The sequence below is a fragment of the Sphaerodactylus townsendi genome, linkage group LG01 (assembly GCF_021028975.2).
Source record: "Sphaerodactylus townsendi isolate TG3544 linkage group LG01, MPM_Stown_v2.3, whole genome shotgun sequence".
NCBI lineage: Eukaryota > Metazoa > Chordata > Lepidosauria > Squamata > Sphaerodactylidae > Sphaerodactylus > Sphaerodactylus townsendi.
Window position 1 is genome coordinate 177,953,135 of NC_059425.1, and position 19,772 is coordinate 177,972,906.

The 19,772-nt window shown below is 45.8% G+C and overlaps 1 protein-coding gene across 1 annotated transcript in view; it reads left to right on the forward strand.

Annotated features, from left to right (window-relative positions):
• Positions 1-19,772, forward strand: part of COL6A1 (collagen type VI alpha 1 chain) — a 73,116-nt gene that overhangs the window by 37,539 nt on the left and 15,805 nt on the right. The window contains exons 20-27 of the mRNA XM_048500759.1: positions 5,424-5,486; positions 9,920-9,982; positions 11,211-11,273; positions 12,703-12,753; positions 13,145-13,180; positions 15,575-15,637; positions 16,487-16,552; positions 19,359-19,394. Coding sequence (XP_048356716.1) covers positions 5,424-5,486; positions 9,920-9,982; positions 11,211-11,273; positions 12,703-12,753; positions 13,145-13,180; positions 15,575-15,637; positions 16,487-16,552; positions 19,359-19,394 — 441 coding nt within the window. The remainder of the gene's footprint in view (positions 1-5,423; positions 5,487-9,919; positions 9,983-11,210; positions 11,274-12,702; positions 12,754-13,144; positions 13,181-15,574; positions 15,638-16,486; positions 16,553-19,358; positions 19,395-19,772) is intronic.

The following is a 19,772-nucleotide window of genomic DNA, read 5'->3' on the forward strand; positions in this document are numbered from 1 at the left end:
ACATTTTATGTTTTTCACTAATCACAATGCAACTGTACTTGGGGACCAGATGTGGGCAGATGTGGTGCGAAAGCCATTCCAGAAGAATGTACTGAAGGGAGATTTCTTTCCAATGGAAAAAAAGGGGTTGCTTCCTAGTTGCAAGGCGCTTTCTCAAATGATCTGCTGAATACCTTTCGGAGTCATCTGCAATACTTTTTGGGTGCAGTGTCAGTAATTCTTTCTGGGAAGAGATCCCTTTTTCATTACAGCAGAGTGCATGGAGGCAAAACACAGTGGAGCTTACCCAGCCATCCGTGTGCGCTGGCAACAAAAGAAACCCGGAGCCAATTCCAAGTTTCTAACTAAGAAGAGGAGTCTTGATTAGTGAACTCCATTTCAGATAGAAAAGTGGAGAGTCAGACCTTCTATTTTAGTCTAGCTGGATGGCGAGAAATGCTCTCTGCGTCTCTCTGCATACCTGGTGCAAGAAGGTTGGAGAGCAGGAAAGGGAAGAAGCAGGAAGCAAGAAGTCCCCTGAGAGTAGCAATCTGCACATCAAAGGGATAATGTCAGAGCAGTAGAGAGAAGGTATCCCCTTTAGCTATCTGACTCACTGATCAGACCAGAGGTGGGATCCAGCAGGTTCTCACAGGTTCCCAAGAGTAGGTTACTCTTTGTGTGTGCCAAGAGGGGGTTACTAATTGGTGATTTTGCCACATGATTTTTGCCTTAGTTACGCCCCTCCTCTCAGCAGTAGCGCGCAGAACTTGAAGCAGTCTAGCAGGAGGTGCACCGGCATGCATGGCAGCCTGTGCCTGTGTGCATTCGTTTCCCGCCCAAGGACCGGCGCAGCGGCTGCGTCCTTGCCACAGCCCCGCCCAGGAATGCCCCGCCCCCAGAATGCCCGACCACGCCCCTGGAATGCCCCGCCCAGCCCCATTGGCGCTACACCACAGTTTGAATCCCACCACCATGGGAACCTGTTACTAAAATTTTTGGATCCCACCACTGCATCAGACTCCCTCTGTCATAGAGGCAGGAGACAGCGCAAAGTCCTTCACTTCCAACACTGTTCCCACCATCCAGTGGGATGTCTTCTGCTGACCTTCAGACTCGGTTTTTTTTGTCTTTCTCAAGGACTCTTCTGAGACTGTGGCATGAAAGGAATCTGTACTTTATGCCACCTGATTGGACTTTTGCAGATGTGCACATTTTTAATATGAACTTTTACGTTTTAGAACTGGGGCTGACAGTTCTATGGAGATCTGCATTATGATTAAAATAACTGAAGTGCTATTTTTAACTCACGCACATCCCCCCCCCCATCCCCAAATGAATGCAGTCGTGAACCAGTTTCATTAGCTCTGTTGCTGAAAAGGCAGCATCTGGGCTCCCACGCAGAGGGTGTGGCCTCTTTGAATTTAAAAGACCAGGGAAGATGGGGAATATGTGGGATCCAGATGTTTGTGATGTCATCACCCAGATATGTAAGACATTGTATGCCGTCTGCATCATGTGTGGAAATAATCCCATTGAGGCAAAGGGGACAATGTCCCTGGAACATCACTGAAACAGATCAATAGACTGTCCTATTCCACAGAATTGGGATAGGCAATAGTAGCAAAAAGAGTCCAACGAAACAGAACTTTAAAAAATATGCTCTCCCCCCATATAATTTCTTTACATCTGAACTTCCGCCCTGGTATTTTTCCCTTCCAAGAAGTTGTAAAGACAAGGTCATTAACACGGCAGGTGATCTTTTTTAAAAAAAATTATTTATTTATTTATTTATTTATTATGATCAATTTTATATACCGCCCCTCTCCCGAAGGGCTCTGGGCGGTGAACAACACAATGATAACAACAATAACATTAAAACCCCAATTAAAACAGCGGATTAAATAAAATTACAGCGGCATCCGGCAGAAACTCCATAAAACATAATAAACCCACCCTGGAAAAACAGACTCGAAGAGCTGAGGGCCCCATAGAAATTAAGGGCCCAGAGCATAAAAAGGGGGAGGAGGAGGGCGCACATCAGCGGTCGGCCCCTCCAAATGCCCAGTGAAACAATTCAGTCTTACAGGCCCTGCGAAACTCTCCAAGATCCCGCAGGGCCCGGATAGCTGGTGGTAAAGTGTTCCACCAGGCAGGGGCCAGGGCTGTAAAAGCCCTGGCCCAGGTAGAGGCCAACTGCATCATCGAGGAGCTAGGGACCTTTGTCTTGATTTTAACTGGTTTCACTTAATGGACGGCAAAGATTCACGCACTCGAGAGAATTTACATTTGTGTCGCGGAGAGGGTGCAGCGTCCCTGACTATATTATGGTGTCATATTAACAAGAGTGTGAGACTTCCAAATAGAGCACAGCTCTTTGGGCAACCACCTGCCTCTGGTCGTCCTGCTTAATCGTGACATGAGTTGTCCTCGTTCAACATCCTATGGCTCTAATCGTATCCTAATTCAATTGGGATGGCTGGATGTAATTGCACATACGATTCAGGACCTCCTGCGCTCCCAGAACTTCATAGACCTGAAAAATGAAATCCTACAGCCTGAACACTTGGATGAGGTTCTGGAATTATATGAAAATCTAATTTTAAAAAATTATCAAAAATTGCTCTTTTTCGTCTGCCCCCCCAAACAACTAGACAGCTTCAGTGGCCAATGGACACTGTCCAGTTGGCCTTCTTTCAGCAACGCAAAGACAGAATGGAGTTTTCCATTTCATCTTGTACATTAGACTACGTTCTAGTGATGGAGCAAGCGACGGTAGACCTAAATCCTCAGTGAAAAGATTTTATCATCCTCCAGGAAGGGGATTGATATGACTTGGTTGCTGCCTCAGCTTAGCTGGTCTGTGTGGATGGAGGAGTGATTTCTGAGGAGGTCATTTCCTGCTCTTCTCAAGGCCAAGAGTCTGTGTATGCGGACGGAGCTTGCCCAGTTTTCAGAGAACTGGCTGCCGACCCAACTGGCTCAGAGCGCACGGGTGGAAGCTGTGGCATTTCCTGGTCTCAGCCGACACTGCCAAATGTTCTGTCACGTCAAGTGTTGGCTTGAAGGGGAACAGGAGATGCAAGAAGAGGGCTGCTGGTACTTGTGAGAGGACCCTCCCCACTTCTATGAATTACACCAAATGAAGACGATACCACCCAGCTCACATTCTCAGTGCTTGCCCCACAAAGAAACTGGATCAACAAGCTGCTCTGTCTCCTCTGGCAGGAATCCATAAGCCCACGCTGGGTTCCTGCAGATTTTAAAAAGACTTTGATCAGTAGGAACCACCACAGCCACGCCATCGATAATGTGTGACCGTGGAGTTCGTAAACTCCTGAAGCTAGTTTGTTCGAGTCCTGCCACATTGTGCAAGGGGAAGCCGTGGTTTCTCGGCCTTCTCTTGCGCAAAGGTCACGTGGGAGTTTGCACAGTGAGATTTTTGGCAATCTGCAGAGAGCAAATCTGCACAGAAAGAGAATTTAAAATGAGAGGAACTGCTCAAACTCCAGACTCCCAACTTTGGAGTGGATTTAGTTGTATTCGAATGTGATGAGGTTTAGTCTTGACTGGGGAGGGGGGGAATAGCATATACTGCTGGAAAACATGAGGAGGAGGAGGAGAAGTTTGGATTTATATCCCCTTTCTCCTGTAAAGAGACTTAAAGGGGCTTACAATCTCCTTTCCCTCCCCCCCCCCACCAACAAACACCTTGTGAGGTGGGTGGGACTGAGAGAGCTCCAAAGAGCTGTGACTAGCCCAAGGTCACCCAGTTGGCGTGTGCTGGAGTACACAGGCTAATCTAGGTCCCCAGATTAGCCTCCACTGCTCAAGTGGCAGAGCAGGGAATCAAACCCCGTTCTCCAGATAAGAGTTCACCTGCTCTTAACCAGAGGTGGGATCCAACCAGTTCTCACCACTTCTCTAGAAGTGGTTACTAATTTTATCTGAGTGCCAAGAAGGGGTTACTAAAGCAACCTCCCTGCCCAATAGGGACTGGAGGTGCGTGTGTGCGGCGACGCCACTGTTTGAATCCCACCACCGTCGGAACCTGTTATTAAAATTTTTGGATCCCACCACTGCTCTTAACCACTTTGCCACTGCTGCTGTTATGTTTCTTAACCAGGAACCAGGATTGAAAAGGGCATGCCAATGATTTTGAGTAAATCACTTGCTGGCATAACTGTGGAACGCACCCCCGATGGAATGAACCGATCAACCGCATCCGTTGTCATGCTGGCATGTAGAATTAATGTGCATCAGATTCATTAGTTGTAATTATGATAACCTGCAAAAGGGCTAACTGAAGGGGCCAGTTAATTTATACATTGTGAAGGGTCTGCATGTGTTTGTGTGGAATATCTGCATGGACATGTGCTTTCCCCATGGCGTCTGTCATGCCAGCGTGCCAATGGATGTGGCCGTTCATGCCATTCAGTCCATTGAATATGTTTCTCATTCTTCTCATCTAGGACAGTTGAAAACAGCTGTCTTCAATAATGGGTTCATCTTGTGTTCCAGTCTGCAAGCTGCTTCCTGTTTTACAGATACTGAGCAGGATGTGAACAGATCTCTCTTTCTGAGCTTCTAGTCCACAGCCTCTAAACTCCCCTGATTTCAGAGAGCTCCCGTGATTGTTATGACTTGACTCCAGAGGTGGGACCCAGCAGGTTCTCACCAGTTCCCGAGAGTGGGTTGCTAATAATTTGTGTGTGCCGAGAGGGGGTTACTAATTGGGTCTGCTTTTCCGTTAGAAATTCCATTAGGTCCAAAAATCATAAAGTCCTGTTGTTTCCTATGTGGCTGGTTAGCGAAGGTAGAAAACTGGATAATTTTCCCTATTGGGCTGTTTTAAAAACATGTTTTAGAAATATGGTAAAGTTCCTTGTTTAAGGGAAGTATCCTTCTTTTGATTTCTAGAAACAAAATTAAGTATTTGAAAGTATTAAGTATTTGACAGGCAGTCAATTAGAGGAGAAGTAGTTGTTTCTGTTGGCAGTAGACAATAGGACTTGCTATAATGAGTTTAAATTATGGGCAGAAAGATACCAGCTGGAAATTAGGAACTTTTTTTTTACAGTAAGAGTTTTTTACAGTAACAGAAATTATTAATGCCCCACCCCCGGAATGCCCGGCCATGCCCCCGTTGTGCCCCGCCCAGCCCCATTGACGCTACGCCACTGTTTGAATCCCACCACCATGGGAACCTGTTACTAAAATTTTTGGATCCCACCACTGATTTATGCCAAAATATGTTTTTACTTTCAAAAAGATGGAAGGGCAGGGCTAGGTAGGCAATATGACCCAGGTGGAGCATTCTACAACAAAAAAGGTCCAGCATGCTTTGTTCTGTGGTGGAGGAATATACAATCTACTTACATCTTTCTATTTCTGCTTTGCAAAATATTGTCGGATTGATTTTTTTTTGCCCTCTTGTTTTTTAGGGTGAACCAGGACCACAGGGTGACCAAGGCCGTGAGGGACCATTTGGACCACCTGGAGAGCCAGTAAGTTCTTGGCGACCCTTTTTTCATCCCATGGTTCCTGTCTGTACAGAAAAGAGTCAGAACAGAAGCTCAGGAAAGAATAGCCAGGAGTCCACTCTGATCTACTGCTAGTCTTCTCAGTAAATTGCCAAGCAGTTTTGCGTGATTGCTAGAGCTATCCTTATCACATCTTAGTAACTCTAGGAATCACCAAGAACTCTATGGTCTGAACTTCTGGCAGGTTGCCGAGGCTTTATTTTTCCTTCTTTAATTTTTCTCCTCGGGACAATCTTGCCTCCGTTCCACCCACCAATCAGCTCTTTGCCCAGAGGTCTCCCACCATAAGTGGGCCAATGTGAACCCTACTTCTCTTCTTTCTCAGGGCCTACCCACCTCTGTCACATAGAGAAAGCTGGAACTTTGTGTGAGAGGTTGCCCAAACCACTACAGGAAAGTTCACTGCAGCTCATTTTTTAAATTGTGGGTTTATTTAGGATATTTTAATCCAGCATTAAAGGGCAGTCAAATAAAGCACGGTTCTTCCTCATCATAGATCAAGTTCTTGTATTCCCTTCAGACACTAACAAGGGAGCACCACTATGGAAATTGTACATCTGGATTTAGTTTCAGCACACCACTTAACCAAGTGCCCCAGGTTGGAGATACTAAGCTCTGTTTCTTGGCCTCAGAAAAACACACCCTGGTCGATTCCACACTTGCGCTATTGACCTAAGTTCGAGCTTCGTTCGACCTAAGTGCTCCACGCAACCACTGGGATCAACGTGGCTTTGTACCAGCTTCGCCCCGTGTAATGGTCAAATTTCTGACTCCAGTTGGGAACTACTACTTTTTCAGGGAACCACGCTCGAACTCAGCTCGATTCCAGTAAAGTGCGGAATCTCTGGTGCCAGGAGTCCCCCATTCAGCCAATCACAGCTGAGTGTTTCGGGGCGTAATGTAATCAGCTGGCCAATCAAAAAACACCACCTTTGTCCCTCCATTCCTGTGGCAGTTTTTTTTTATAACGTGTGTGGGGATAGACGGAACATGGCCGTAGAACAGTAGCCAATCGGAATGGAGCAGCGAAGAGCCACAGGATGATTGCACCCTCCGAGCTGGGATCAAGCTGGTTGCAGTGGGGAACAACAATGGCTTCGACCTAGGTTAGTACCCTTCTCAGGAACTGGGTCGAACCTATTTTACTCGTGTGCGGAATTGCCCCCTGTGGACTAACCCTGAGTAACTTGGAGTATTTCGCATCAAACTGTACTCCCATGTGATTCCTGACAGAATCCATGTGGTTATATCAGTATCTATTATCACTCCTTCTGGAATAAATGTTTGCACCTTCCTTTCTGGCCCACTGTTGCTGCCGGCCTATGCCACTCCAAGTCCGCCTTCAGCAGAGCGCCCCAGGCTAGAGGTGTGGTGTGTCACTCCTTGGCCTCAGGAAGTTCCCTCCTTTCAGCCAGAGGAGAGCACTCTGTTCTCTCTGTCACAAGACATCGATCGATCCAGCCTGTAGTTAAGCTCCAGTGTTTTATAGCAACGGCATTAAGCCCAGTTGAAATTAAACACAGATGTTCTGTGCCAGAGCCACTGTTCCAAATTAAAAACAGCAGCGGGAACAAAATGCTGGCCCACGCACCGTCTTGGAGATGAGAGCCTTCCTAGAATAATCCCCCCGCTCCCTTTGAAGCAGGAGTTGCCTCTTTGTTCTCCCTATGTGTGTGGGGGGGGGGGGGTGGCAGCAGGGAAATGCTTAACAGAAGCAAGGGTTCCCCAAAACACAGAGGAAGAAAACTCAGAAACTCCATGAGAAAAAGACCTGCAGATTCTTCCTCTGTGTAAGGGGGGTGGAAAAGGCCTGGTACTTCAGTCACGGCCATTAAACCCATAAATGTAAGGAAAGTTGACATGTGGTTGACATGAAGTCAGAGGAATCTGAGAAATTCAGCTCCAAAGTTAGGAAGAAGGGTAGAGCTGGACCACAACAGTTAGGTAGAGGAATAAAGGGGTGGCGAATAGATTCCCCTTCATCTTTCTCTCCAATGTTTGTGATGTGCCCAATCCAGCCGTCTCTTTTTGTGAGGTTACAAACGGTTCTTGGTGCCTCCGCTCCACTGAAATTCCTCCCAGGTCCTTCTTGTCCTTCTGGGCTTATTTGTTAACACTTCTTTCAATGCCTTTATTTCCAAAGTCTGTTTTGTCTTTTATGGGGTAGAAAATGTTGACAGAGAGAAATTTTTCTCTCTTTCTCACAATACTAGAACCAGGGGGCATTCATTGAAAATGCTGGGGGGAAGAATGTGGACTAATAAAAGGAAACACTTCTTCACGGAGCGTGTGATTGGTGTTTGGAATATGCTGCCACAGGAGGTGGTGATGGCCACTCACCTGGATAGCTTTAAAAAGGGCTTGGACAGATTTATGGAGGAGAAGTCGATCTATGGCTACCAATCTTGATCCTCCTTGATCTGAGATTGCAGATGCCTTAGCAGACCAGGTGCTCAGGAGCAGCAGCAGCAGAAGGCCACTGCTTTCGCATCCTGCATGTGAGCTCCCAAAGGCACCTGATGGGCCACTGCGAGTAGCAGAGTGCTGGACTAGATGGACTCTGGTCTGATCCAGCAGGCTAGTTCTTATGTTCTTATGTTCTTATTCAGCACCCATAGCTTCCTAAGAGGGAAGAGAAAAGGTCTCTCTGCCAAGCTCTTATTGTGTCTGGTAGGGCAGTTTTCTTAGCCAGAACCTGTGCCTCTTGATTGAGCCACAGGGCAGTTTGATGGGAGGGCTTCATGGAAGGACCCTTTCTGTGTGATTAAGCTGCCAATTCTTTTCCTGAGCTAACTCCTCACGCCCTGTCCTGCTGGGGAAATGGCTGTTCCTTTAGCTTGAAAAAGTGTTGTTCCGCAGCTTTCGTAAAGAAGTCCAATATTTCTCAAGCCACTTGTGCTGCTCATAAGATTGTCAGTCCATAGTTGGGTCTTGGGGCTATGTAAAACTAGCCCCATTAAATGAAACGCTATCAGCTTAACAATGGTCATCAAGAGTATCCAGCTATGCCAGCTTGGCTTACATGAAATGGGGACCGTTATCAGTCATCTCACGTGTGAGCTGGTCTTCAGAATGGTTCAATATCAAATCATAGGCCAGCATACAATTACATAAAGAAGAACCCTGTTGGACGAGACCAATGGACCACCTAGTCTAGCATCCCGTCTCACATAGTCACCAACCAATTACTTTGGAGAGCCAATGATAGGGTGGAGAGTTCAAGGCCTTCCCCTGATGTTGCCTCCTGGCATTGGGCTCAGGAGTTTACCACCTGTGAATGTGGGTCGTTTCCCCACTTACCGTCTGCTGCGCGCTACTCTCCCCAAGTAGCGCGGGGTCCTGCGGCATTCCCCACTACAGGGGCGGCGACAATGCAGCCGCCCCGATGCTGCCACTGTCACACCCCCTCAGCTCGCGTCATTCCTGGCGCTTCTCAAAACGGCGCCTTTTGATGACTCCGCCGCCAAAGTCTTGCGCGGGAATTAAGTAGGGAAGCTCCGGGAGCGCGCCAGAAATGACGGTAGCCTTGAGAGGCCTTAGCCGAACTGTGAAGAGGTGGTCAAGGTAAAGTGGGGAGGCGACCATGGTCACCATGATTAGCAGCCACTGATGGACCTACCCACCATGAAGCTGTCTAACCCTTTTTTAAAAGAGGATTCAACACATTCATGCAGGATATGTCTATGTCAGTGGCCATCCTTACACCCTCTATTAGCTAACCCCACATTTTAATCACTTGTTAAGCAAAAGAAGTATTTCATTTTGTCTGTCCTGAATCTACTGCCCTTCAGCTTCACTGGATGCATTAGCAGCCCACTCCTTTGCCTGTTTACTTATTTTGCCCAACTGAAGCTTAAATCCTCATTAAGTATAGATTGGATTGCAGTTTCAGCTACAGATGTGCCCATAATCCGAGCGTTTTTAACTCTGTTTTCATCGCTTGCATGTTGGACATCTGCCACACAGTGACTAAAGAGTAGGGTAAGAGAGAGTGGGAAGGAGAAATTTTCTCAGTTTACCTTGAGTCAAACAATATTGGCTGCACTCTGAGTCTCTGTAGCAATTTGGGGCCTGGAGGGAACTCATTACATTATAAATAGTATATCTGATCTTGGATTGAGCCTCTGATAACTATTAAACTGCACATCTTTGGAAACCTACCATAGTGATCATTGTAAATAGCTGGCAGTCGTACTAATAAGAGATCTTATTCTGTTTTGTGTGTTTGTGTATACACACTCATACTTGCACACAGTGTATTCAGCAGATGGATTCCTCCAGTCTCTGAAAAATTAATCTACAGTATAGATCACCAGCTGCAGATGTTTGAGCCTCTATGTAGCTATCTTGCTTTTACCAAAGGGCTTGAAAAATGATCCTTTTTTAAATTCTTCTAGGGTGAGGCTGGCCCAGCTGGACCTAAGGGGTACAGAGGAGACGAAGGGTCTCCCGGACCAGAGGTTAGTATCTTTTCATGTCATTGTATATCTAAATTGGCAAGAGACAGGCAGGAAAGGGATATCCCTTCCCTCAAGGGCTTGAAAAAATCACCCAGTCCACATTTAGGGTCATTCCAGGGCATGTCCATTGAACAACATGTGCTTTCCAGATGTGGATTTCTACATCTGAGGATACTTGGAAGGCATGTCCAACATTTGTCCTTGTGTACAGCATCTATAAACACCAGCTCACAAATCCGCAACTCGAGTGAGGAAGCCCCAACGCACTGGGGGTGGGGAGAGGGCGAGGAATACTGCATAGTCAGGAAAAACCACAGTAACTGCAGGTGGGTCATCTAGTGGCTGGGTGGGGAGAAGATTTTCGACATCGTGGTTCATCCAAAGCCTCGTGGCTGCTTTCAACAAGAAGGAAGGGAAAAGGCAAGAGCTGTTGCCATTTGGAGGCTGCTTAGCCCGAGTGAGGAAATCCCACTGCAGTAGCTAGCCAGACGCTTGGGGATGGAGAGTTGAGAATTTCCCTTGGACCCACTGTGGGGGCAGGAAATGAGGGAGATGATAGGGTCTCCGGGAAGTTTGGAGAGGGGGCAAGGACTGGACACTCTGGGTAGGAGCAAACTTGAGGGAGCCATATTTGAATCCTCCATTCCCATTTCCGGTCCATCAGCGTGAAAGAATGTCTCCTCCTCTAGCTTAAGTAAGGCTTCTTGTCCCTACAGATAGAACAGGGGTCTGCAACCTGCGGCTCTCCAGATGTTCATGGACTACAAATCCCATCAGCCCCTGCCAGCATGGCCAATTGGCTGATGGGAATTGTAGACCATGAACATCTGGAGAGCCGCAGGTTGCCAACCCCTGAGATAGAAACTCTGCTTTGTCGCCAACCATTTCTGCAAACCACGCTACCGACCGCAACAATTGTTGAGTGTGTTGTGATGAATTGTAACTGTAAATTGCCTTGGCTGACAATCTGGCTTCCAAGTGAGTTACAAATATGGCAGGCCCTTGCAGTCCGTTGCAGGCTCATTGCCTGGCATCTGAGCAAAAGTGCTCCAGTCAGGAAAGGATAAAGAAAGATGAGGAAAAGGAATATCTCATGAGCCTGTTTCACATTCGTCAGGGCAAGGAAAGCGCAGGACAAAATCTATCAAGAACTGGAAGTCATCAGACTCATGTCACCCGCATTTGTTATCTTGGCAATAAACAACAGGTGTTTTCTGTTTTGATGTAGGGCCTCAAAGGACCTCTTGGGCCACCTGGATTACCTGGAGATGCTGGCTTAATGGGCGAAAGGGTGAGCAGTGGAAGAGAAAATTCAAAAAACAAAACAGGGGAAATGGGAAGACGGGAAGAAAGAATGAATCCTGGATTGGTTTGGAACCTCACACTGAGCAGTAATGGGGAGAGGAGAAAGCGGTAGGAGAAAGATGCCAGAGGTTTGGAGGACGGAATGCTGCACTACAAGCCAGGGAGATCTTGGTCTAGAGCAGGAGTCCCCAGATGTTTGTGGCCTGTAGCATCTTTTGAATTCAGGCTGAGTCGTAAGCATGATGACAAGATGGCTGCCCCTGGAGGTGGAGCCAACCACAAAATGTCAGGGGGTGAGGTAACACATAACTCTGAAAGTAACTTTCTAAAAACACTCAGCAGGTGCTAGGGAAGGTATTAACAGATGCCATGGTATTCACGGGCACCACATTGAAGACCACTGATCCGGCACCTAAATCGTGGCCAGACTGATGTACCTTTAAGTGTGACACAGAAAGAAGATGTTGTGACCTCTATGGTCACTACTAGGGCCGTGCATCCAGATACAGACAAACTGAAAATAAATGGCTGCATTTTTGATCAGGAACAAAATGGCGGCCAAAAAAGGAAATCTCGAAAAATGCCAAAAATGCTGTTTCCACCTTGCTGCCATTTTTAAAAAATGGTGGAACCCCTCTTTCCCCTCCCACTCCCATGTAGCAGTAATGAAGAACTGAATGCTGGGCTCCAAGAGCTCAGAGGCAGCCCTCCCCCCCGCAAAAAAGCCCCTGGCATTGGGATTTTTCAGAAATGTTTAGGACTATTAAACCCCAACCCGAAAAATACCAGGGAAAAAGAAAACCCGGTGTACACCTCTGGTCACTGTAGCCAAGCAACACTCGAGTGGGTTGGGATTTCACACACTGACTTCAACTATTTCTGTGGCCCTAAGCTTGTAGTTGAAAGTGCATTTTATAAAATGCAGTGGGTCAGATCAGAATTAGGTACTGTTACATATGAATAGGTGTGGGGATGACAAGAGACAGGGAGGGGTCATTTTTACCTTCTGGATCCATTTCAATGAGAATATAATTCCCTCTGATGCATGGGTTTCTTCCTTTGCCTGCGGGAAGTCAGACATTTCCTTGGGACAGCATAACAGAGCAAAGGGTCGATGCCTGCCACTCGGCCATTTCCCTGTTCCTTCCCAAGCACACGGCCACCCTCCCGCCCTTCCCTTTTCCAGCAAGTTACCCCAGCAAAGCTAAGACTGACTTGAAAGTACAGCAAAGTAACTTCCCTTGACTATCATAACTTTGATTGATGACATCAGAAAACATTTTACCTGTCTTTGATAGGTGTAATTGTTGATCAAACCAGGATGCCCAAGGTGCTATTGAACAAGGGCATTGACTGCTCAAAAGTGCCAATAACGTTGCTAGTAAGAGGATGACTTCATTTTATGTTCCTTCCAGGGAGAAGATGGTGCCCCGGGCAATGGCACAGATGGATTCCCTGGCTTCCCGGTGAGTTGCACTTCACATCAAAAAGGTGTCAAGTTGTCCAGTCTCTTGCCGAGCGACAGAAACCAGACAGTGGCACATATAGTAGCAAACTTCTTGGCTGAATTTAAGAAGCAAACTGTTCTTAAATATGAAGAGGCTGCACAGATCTATCCAGTTGTTCTAGTTGGGAATGCATTTTTGAAATGCTCCTGTTTAAATGTAAATGTAATAGCTGGGTAATTCTTTAAAAGCGTACGGTATTTTATTTTGAAGTTTTATCATATTGTGTGACATTTTTTCTGTTTCATGCCGTTAAAGGTAACTTGACTTGAGTTGTACTCCAAAGCATCTGAAATATAGACTGGGTTTTCACTGTTATGTTTCTGAGATCTTTCTGCTTTCTTTTTCCAAGGGCTATCCTGGCAACAGAGGTGATTCAGGAGTGAATGTAAGTCTCACTCTCCCGGTCTGTTGGTACGCATGTGTCCCACTCTGGCCCTTTCCGCACAGCAAATGTAAAGCAGGTTGCAGATAAATGAACCCATCATAGCCCCAGGTCATTTGCATGGCTGAGTGTCCCATGGTCAGCGAGCGCATTGACCGAACCTTTGCACGGAGCCTTTGCACGGAGGTGGGTTTTTTTCACTCACCTCCCTCAACTGTGTAGCTATGAAGCCTGGCAGGCATGGACCTCTACAGCCATGCTGCCATCCCTGTGTCCCCCCTCCCCATCCCGTAGCTATGCAGCAGAGAGGCAGGAACTGAAAAAAGGGAAGTGTGATCAAGTAACCCGCTTGGCACAGCTGCAATCCATGTTAAAACAAAAGAATCGCAGACAGTGCAATTCTTGACAAACCCGGGTTGGGGGGAAAACGTTGAGCGGACTCGCGTTAGGAGCGGGATCCTTGCGAAGTTCCCATACACCAGTGATGGCGAACCTTTTTGAGAGCGAGTGCCCAAACTGCAACCCAAAACCCACTTATTTATCGCAAAGTGCCAACACGGCAATTTAACCTGAATGCTGGGGTTTTAGTTTTGGAAAAATGGTTGGCTCCAAGGCGTGTGTTACTTGGGAGTAAGCTTGGTGCTAGTCGGTGGCTTTGCTTTGAAGCAACCGTGCAACTCTTCCAACTGGTGAATGACGACCCTAGGAGGATTTACGCAGAAGCAAGCCCCATTGCCAGAAACCGAGCTTACTCCCAGGTAAAGGATTGCGCTTTAGTTCTTCCCATGAAAATCAGTGGGGTTTAACAGCGCTTAACAGGGTTACCTACACTGCTTCCCCAAAACTAGGTCTTAAGTTTAATGCTAATAATCAAGCCCAGCGACCCAGGCCAGCCCAGATGTGTGTGGGGGGGACTCTGTTTGCGCGTGCCCGCAGAGAGGGCTCTGAGTGCCACCACTGGCACCCGTGCCATAGGTTCGCCACCACGGCCATACACAGAGGTTTCATACCATGGTTAGCCCACGTTTATTGGGGTCTCTGTTTCGTGTGTCCATGAGTTGAAAGGTTCAAGCAATGAATTCAAAGGAATTGTTCGAATTCCCAAGCAGAAATATAAAAGATTTCTTGAACTGATGGTATTGCCATGACAAATAAATGGGCATGGCCTTACTGAACAGTTTTTAATTCTATAAGGTGCGCAAAATTTGGGGGTTTATTTAATGTAAATAAAAGTTCCTTTTGCGCTTGAAAGAATATCAGTTGATTGATCTATTCATTCATTAGAAGCAACTTAATTGAAGAGTGTTTCCTTGGTTCAGTCGTAGTAAATTGTGCAATAATTGTACTGAGTTCACCATTTATTTATTTACAACATTTATACCCACCTTTCTACTTTCAGAATAATTCCATACACAGTAAATACAAATCTATTAAGCGATTAAAACCAAACAGAAACACATTATTCCCATCTAGGCTTCAATAGTTTACCATCAACCATTTACTATTAATTATTAGTTATTAACTTTCAACTAGTCCCTACGGTGTGGTGGGTTTCTTCTTTTTTGTAGAATTGATACAGAATTTGTAACTAGGTCGGTTGTGTTATTAGTGTTATTGAAATGTATATTAGTGTTATTAGTGTTATTGAAATGTAAAACCATGGAGCAGCAGTGGCGTAGGAGGTTAAGAGCTCGTATATCTAATCTGGAGGAACTGGGTTTGATTCCCCGCTCTGCCGCCTGAGCTGTGGAGGCTTCTCTGGGGAATTCAGATTAGCCTGTACACTCCCACACACGCCAGCTGGGTGACTTTGGGCTAGTCACAGCTTCTCGGAGCTCTCTCAGCCCCATCTACCTCACAGGGTGTTTGTTGTGAGGGGGGAAGGGCAAGGAGATTGTAAGCCCCTTTGAGTTTCCTGCAGGAGAGAAAGGGGGGATATAAATCCAAACTCTTCTTCTTCTCTTCTTCTATTTGTTGTCTGCCACTCCGAGCTTGAAAGAGGAGGGGCAGCCTATTAAATTTAAATAATAATTATAATAAAACAATTAAAAGCAAACTAAAACATGCACAAAAACCATAAAAACAGCAATTAAAACATGGTACAGAATCACTGAGGAAACACCAAACAAAACAAAAAGGTCTTCATTCATCAGTGGAAGTTGGCAACAGAGGGGGACAGACAAGTCTCCCTGGGGAGAGAGTTCCGAAGTTTGGGTGCCCCGGTCAAGAGTGCCATCTCCTGTGGACAACATGAATTTGGCTTTCCGAATGCCATCAGGCATTTGACCAGAAGTTGGGTGTGATGTGCTGTCAGCAGGTTCTTCCCTTCTGGAATTGTCCCTGGACCACATCAGTTTGTACATTCCTCCTCAAAGATGTTATTTTGGTCTTCTTCAGGGCACCAAAGGCTATCCTGGTCCCAAAGGTGACGATGGAGAGATCGGAGACCCAGGAGACGAAGTAAGTAAATACTGGGGGTTCATGATAACTTGTCAAAAGCTGAAATGGTCTCTAGGCAACATAGCCTATGCGTTTTATGGCTACTACACCAGCTATTCTTTTAAAGGCATTCATGATTCTGTAGTGAAATCAACACTATGGCTTTCTTTCCATATGTTATACTATAAAAAGAAGCAGAACGAGTGGAGAAATGTGGTCACTGTTTCAGTTACAGCACAGCTGTAAATGAATTCAGGATACTAATGATGGTGTTGAATGCCACCACTTCAGAATACCAAAAAAAAAAGAGATGGAGACTTTGGAAGTGACCGTATGTATTGGGAGAATGAGGTTCTCCTTCAGGAGAAGATACTGGGGAAGATTCCGGATCAATTCCTGTGTCCGTTTCCTGGCTTATTTTTCAACATGCCAAAAACATTTCCTGTTTCCGACTTCAGTGAAGAAGTATGAGACTAACGTGGTACGTTGTGCTTTGGAGTCATTTTGAAGGGATCACATGGAAAGAGTGAAAAGTCACTTAGTCACTGGTGTTGGATTTTTCTCTCAGAAAACAGTTAAAATTAGACGTGTGAAAAGACTTAAAGTCTGAAGGCCATCACTTCCTGGCTTTTAAGAGCATTTTATGGAAAAGAATGTACTCATCTATAATTTCCACTAGTCCTTAAATAGGAACTGAGTCTTACAAATGCACCTGGTTTGACTTTTCTATAGATGAATCTAGATATTTGGACAAACCGAGCCTGTAATCTCAATTAAAAAAAGAGTTCTTCTACAGCAAACGTCTTCTGTAACGTCGGAAAGATCTTACTGCGCTGCTCAAAAACAACAAATGTTTTCTTATTCTTCCAGGATGGCACAAGTACTGTCCAAGGCCAGAAAGGATCAAAGGGATACAGAGGTCCAGAAGGCCCCCCAGTAAGTAACAGAGTTTTAGAATGCCACCCCCCCCCCCGAGACTATAGCATGTACAAAGGAACTTATGAGAACTTCACAGACAATGTCATGATAGTGTAGGATGGGCGAGAACAGCTGATCGAGACAGATTTTGAGTCATGATGGGTAGAAAACTGAACCAGAATTGAGAGCAAAATGACCTCCCAGTGTCTTTAAATGCTGAAGCAGCAGGCATTTGCAGCCCTGACCCCAGCCTGGTGGAACGGTCTGTCTGTCGAGACCAAGTCCCTGCAGGACTCAATGCTGTTGGACAGGACCTGTGGAGCTGTTCCATCAGGCATACGGTTGAGGCAACTATGGGTTAACATCTGAGGCCTCCCCATCACCTTTGATCCAATTGTCTCAGCTTTCATCTTCTCAACCACTAAGCTTTTACCACCTTTATTATTTTGAGCCATCATTTAGGTTCCTTGGCATGTTAGTTCTAGGGACCAGCAGTGGCGTAGTGGTTAAGAGCAGGTGTGTTCTAATCTGGAGGAACCGGGTTTGATTCTTTCTCTGCTGCCTGAGCTGTGGAGGCAATTCAGATTAGCCTGTACACTCCAACATATGCCAGCTGGGTGACCTTGGGCTAGTCACAGTTCTTTTGAACTCTCTCAGCCCCGCCTACCTCACAGGGTGTTTGTTGTGGGGGGGAAGAGAAAGGAGTTTGTAAGCTCCTTTGAGTCTCCTTCCAGGAGAGAAAGGGGGGATATAAATCCAACTCTTCTTCTTCTTCTTCTTCTTCTTCTTCTTCTTCTTCTTCTTCTTCTTCTTCTTCTTCTTCTTCTTCTTCTTCTTCTTCTTCGTCTTCTTCTTCTTCTTCGTCTTCGTCTTCGTCTTCGTCTTCTTTTATCTGTTTTGCCTTGTATTTAATCGCCACTTGGTAGCTTCCAGAATCATAGGATTGTACTGTATTGTAATATATTGACAAGATATTTAAATGTTTTTTATTGCTGTACGCCACCCTGAGCCTGAAGGAGGAGGGGAGGGATATTAAATCAAGTAAAGAAATAAAGATTTTTCCAAGTGTCAGGAAGAAATAATCCTGTAAAGTTTAATTTGGAGTACTACGGTATGTTTGGTGGAAAATGCCTTCAAGTTGCAGGGTTTTCAAAGAAAGGCATTTAATTTCCTGCCTCAGCGAAGCAACCCAAGTATTCCTTGGTGGTCTCCTATCCAAGTACTGATTAGGACTGACCCAGCTTATCTTCTGATGAGATCGGGTTAGCCTGGCCACCAGGTCAGGGCATGACCAGTTTAGGACCCCACAATATTGGCAGCACCCCATTTACATTGGCAAAGATTCCGGTCTTCTTAACTTCTTGATAGCACAAGATCACTGTAGTGTACAGGGAGTGTTGTTCGTGTGAGGGCTGAATAAATAAATGAACTGGACAGGAGTTTCCCTTTCCTGGGGGAAAACAGAAGCTTCCCTTTCCTTGGGGAAAAATATTTTAAACGAAGTATGTGCAACTATAGTTCCAGTCAGCCGGGGCCTTCAGAAACCTATGGAAATCTGTGGAAACGAATGGTTTTGTAGAAATATGCTTCCGAGGATTTATCTCAAGCTAGGTTTTTAGGTCCACTCCGTGCCCAGATCCACGCAGCTATTTTAAAAGACTCTGGACACAATGCAGCTGAAAAATGACTAAAGCAAATGGGATTTAAATTAATGACAACATTCAATTGTTTTTGGTGGGAATTAGTCATGGCTTACTTTAACTGGTTTGGGGCCATTGCCTCATCAAAACAATATGAGCCTGTAACAAAACAAACAAGTTTCTTTCTACCAGATTTGCTCCTTACAGCAGGCCCAGCTGGAAAGCTTATGAAAGTAAATCCCTAGTGTAGGGGTCTGCAACCTGCGGCTCTCCAGATGTTCATGGACTACAAATCCCATCAGCCCCTGCCAGCATGGCCAATTGACCATGCTGGCAGGGGCTGATGGGAATTGTAGTCCATGAGCATCTGGAGAGCCGCAGGAGAAATGAAGACTCTCCAGAATTCTCCCGCACTTTCTCCTCAGTAGTCCTATAGACAATTCCAGTACTGTGTTTTATTATCTTTGATCCTCTTTGATCTGAGATTGCAAATGCCTTAGCAGACCAGGTGCTCAGGAGCAGCAGCAGCAGAAGGCCATTGCTTTCACATCCTGCATGTGAGCTCCCAAAGGCACCTGGTGGGCCACTGCGAGTAGCAGAGTGCTGGACTAGATGGATTCTGGTCTGATCCAGCAGACTAGTTCTTATGTTCTTATTAGTGTTGGTGGGATGGTGCTAGTTACATATTTTAATAGATTTAGCATTTTAACGTTAATATTTTACATTTGTTATCTGGTTTTACTTATGCTGCTCTGTAAGTCGCCACTAAAAAAATCTAATAAACAAATAAATAAAACTGACTACCTTAAAGACTGTGACTTTTGGTTGTTGTGGGTTTTCCGGGCTGTGTGGCCGTGGTCTGGACACAGTGTGTAATAGACTTCCCTCTGTGATACACCTCTGAAGATGCCAGCCACAGATGCAGGCGAAACGTTAGGAACAAGATCCACCAGACCACTGCCACACAGCCCGGGAAACCCACCAGAACCAGTTGAATCTGGCCGTGAAAGCCTTCGACAATACTGTGACTTTTCTTCATGGGGCTTTGCTGGGCTATAGCACTTTTCACGAGCCCTTCAGGCATAATAAGAAGTGTTTTCACTGCAATAAACTAACATGGCTTTCCCTCTGGCATTTGGCCGGCACAACTGAAGATTCTCATATGCAATGTTTTTATTTTCTAGGGACCACCAGGACCTGCTGGCCCTCCAGGACCAGATGTAAGTCAACCGCTTGTCCATCTACAAATTCCATGTACTAAACATTATTATTTTTTAAATGGAGGGGGATGGGGGATTAATCTGAGCAAAATTGGAACAGAAGCTCAATGTGGTATTATATAAACTTTGGCTCATCTGCCAAAGGCCCATTCCAGCACTTCTGAGAGAAAATTGGAAACCTGGAAGTCAGTCTGGTGACTCTTAGAAAGGAGTGAAGGAGTGGCATCACTTCTGGGTTTTTCCCTGGAAGTGGCATCATGCCATCATTGAACTGGATTGAGGGTGGAGCAGTTCCCAATCATTTGTGAAACCCTGGAGTCCCTCACAGACCCCAACGTGAGCAACTGTTTACTATATGCTATCTACTGGCAGGATGCC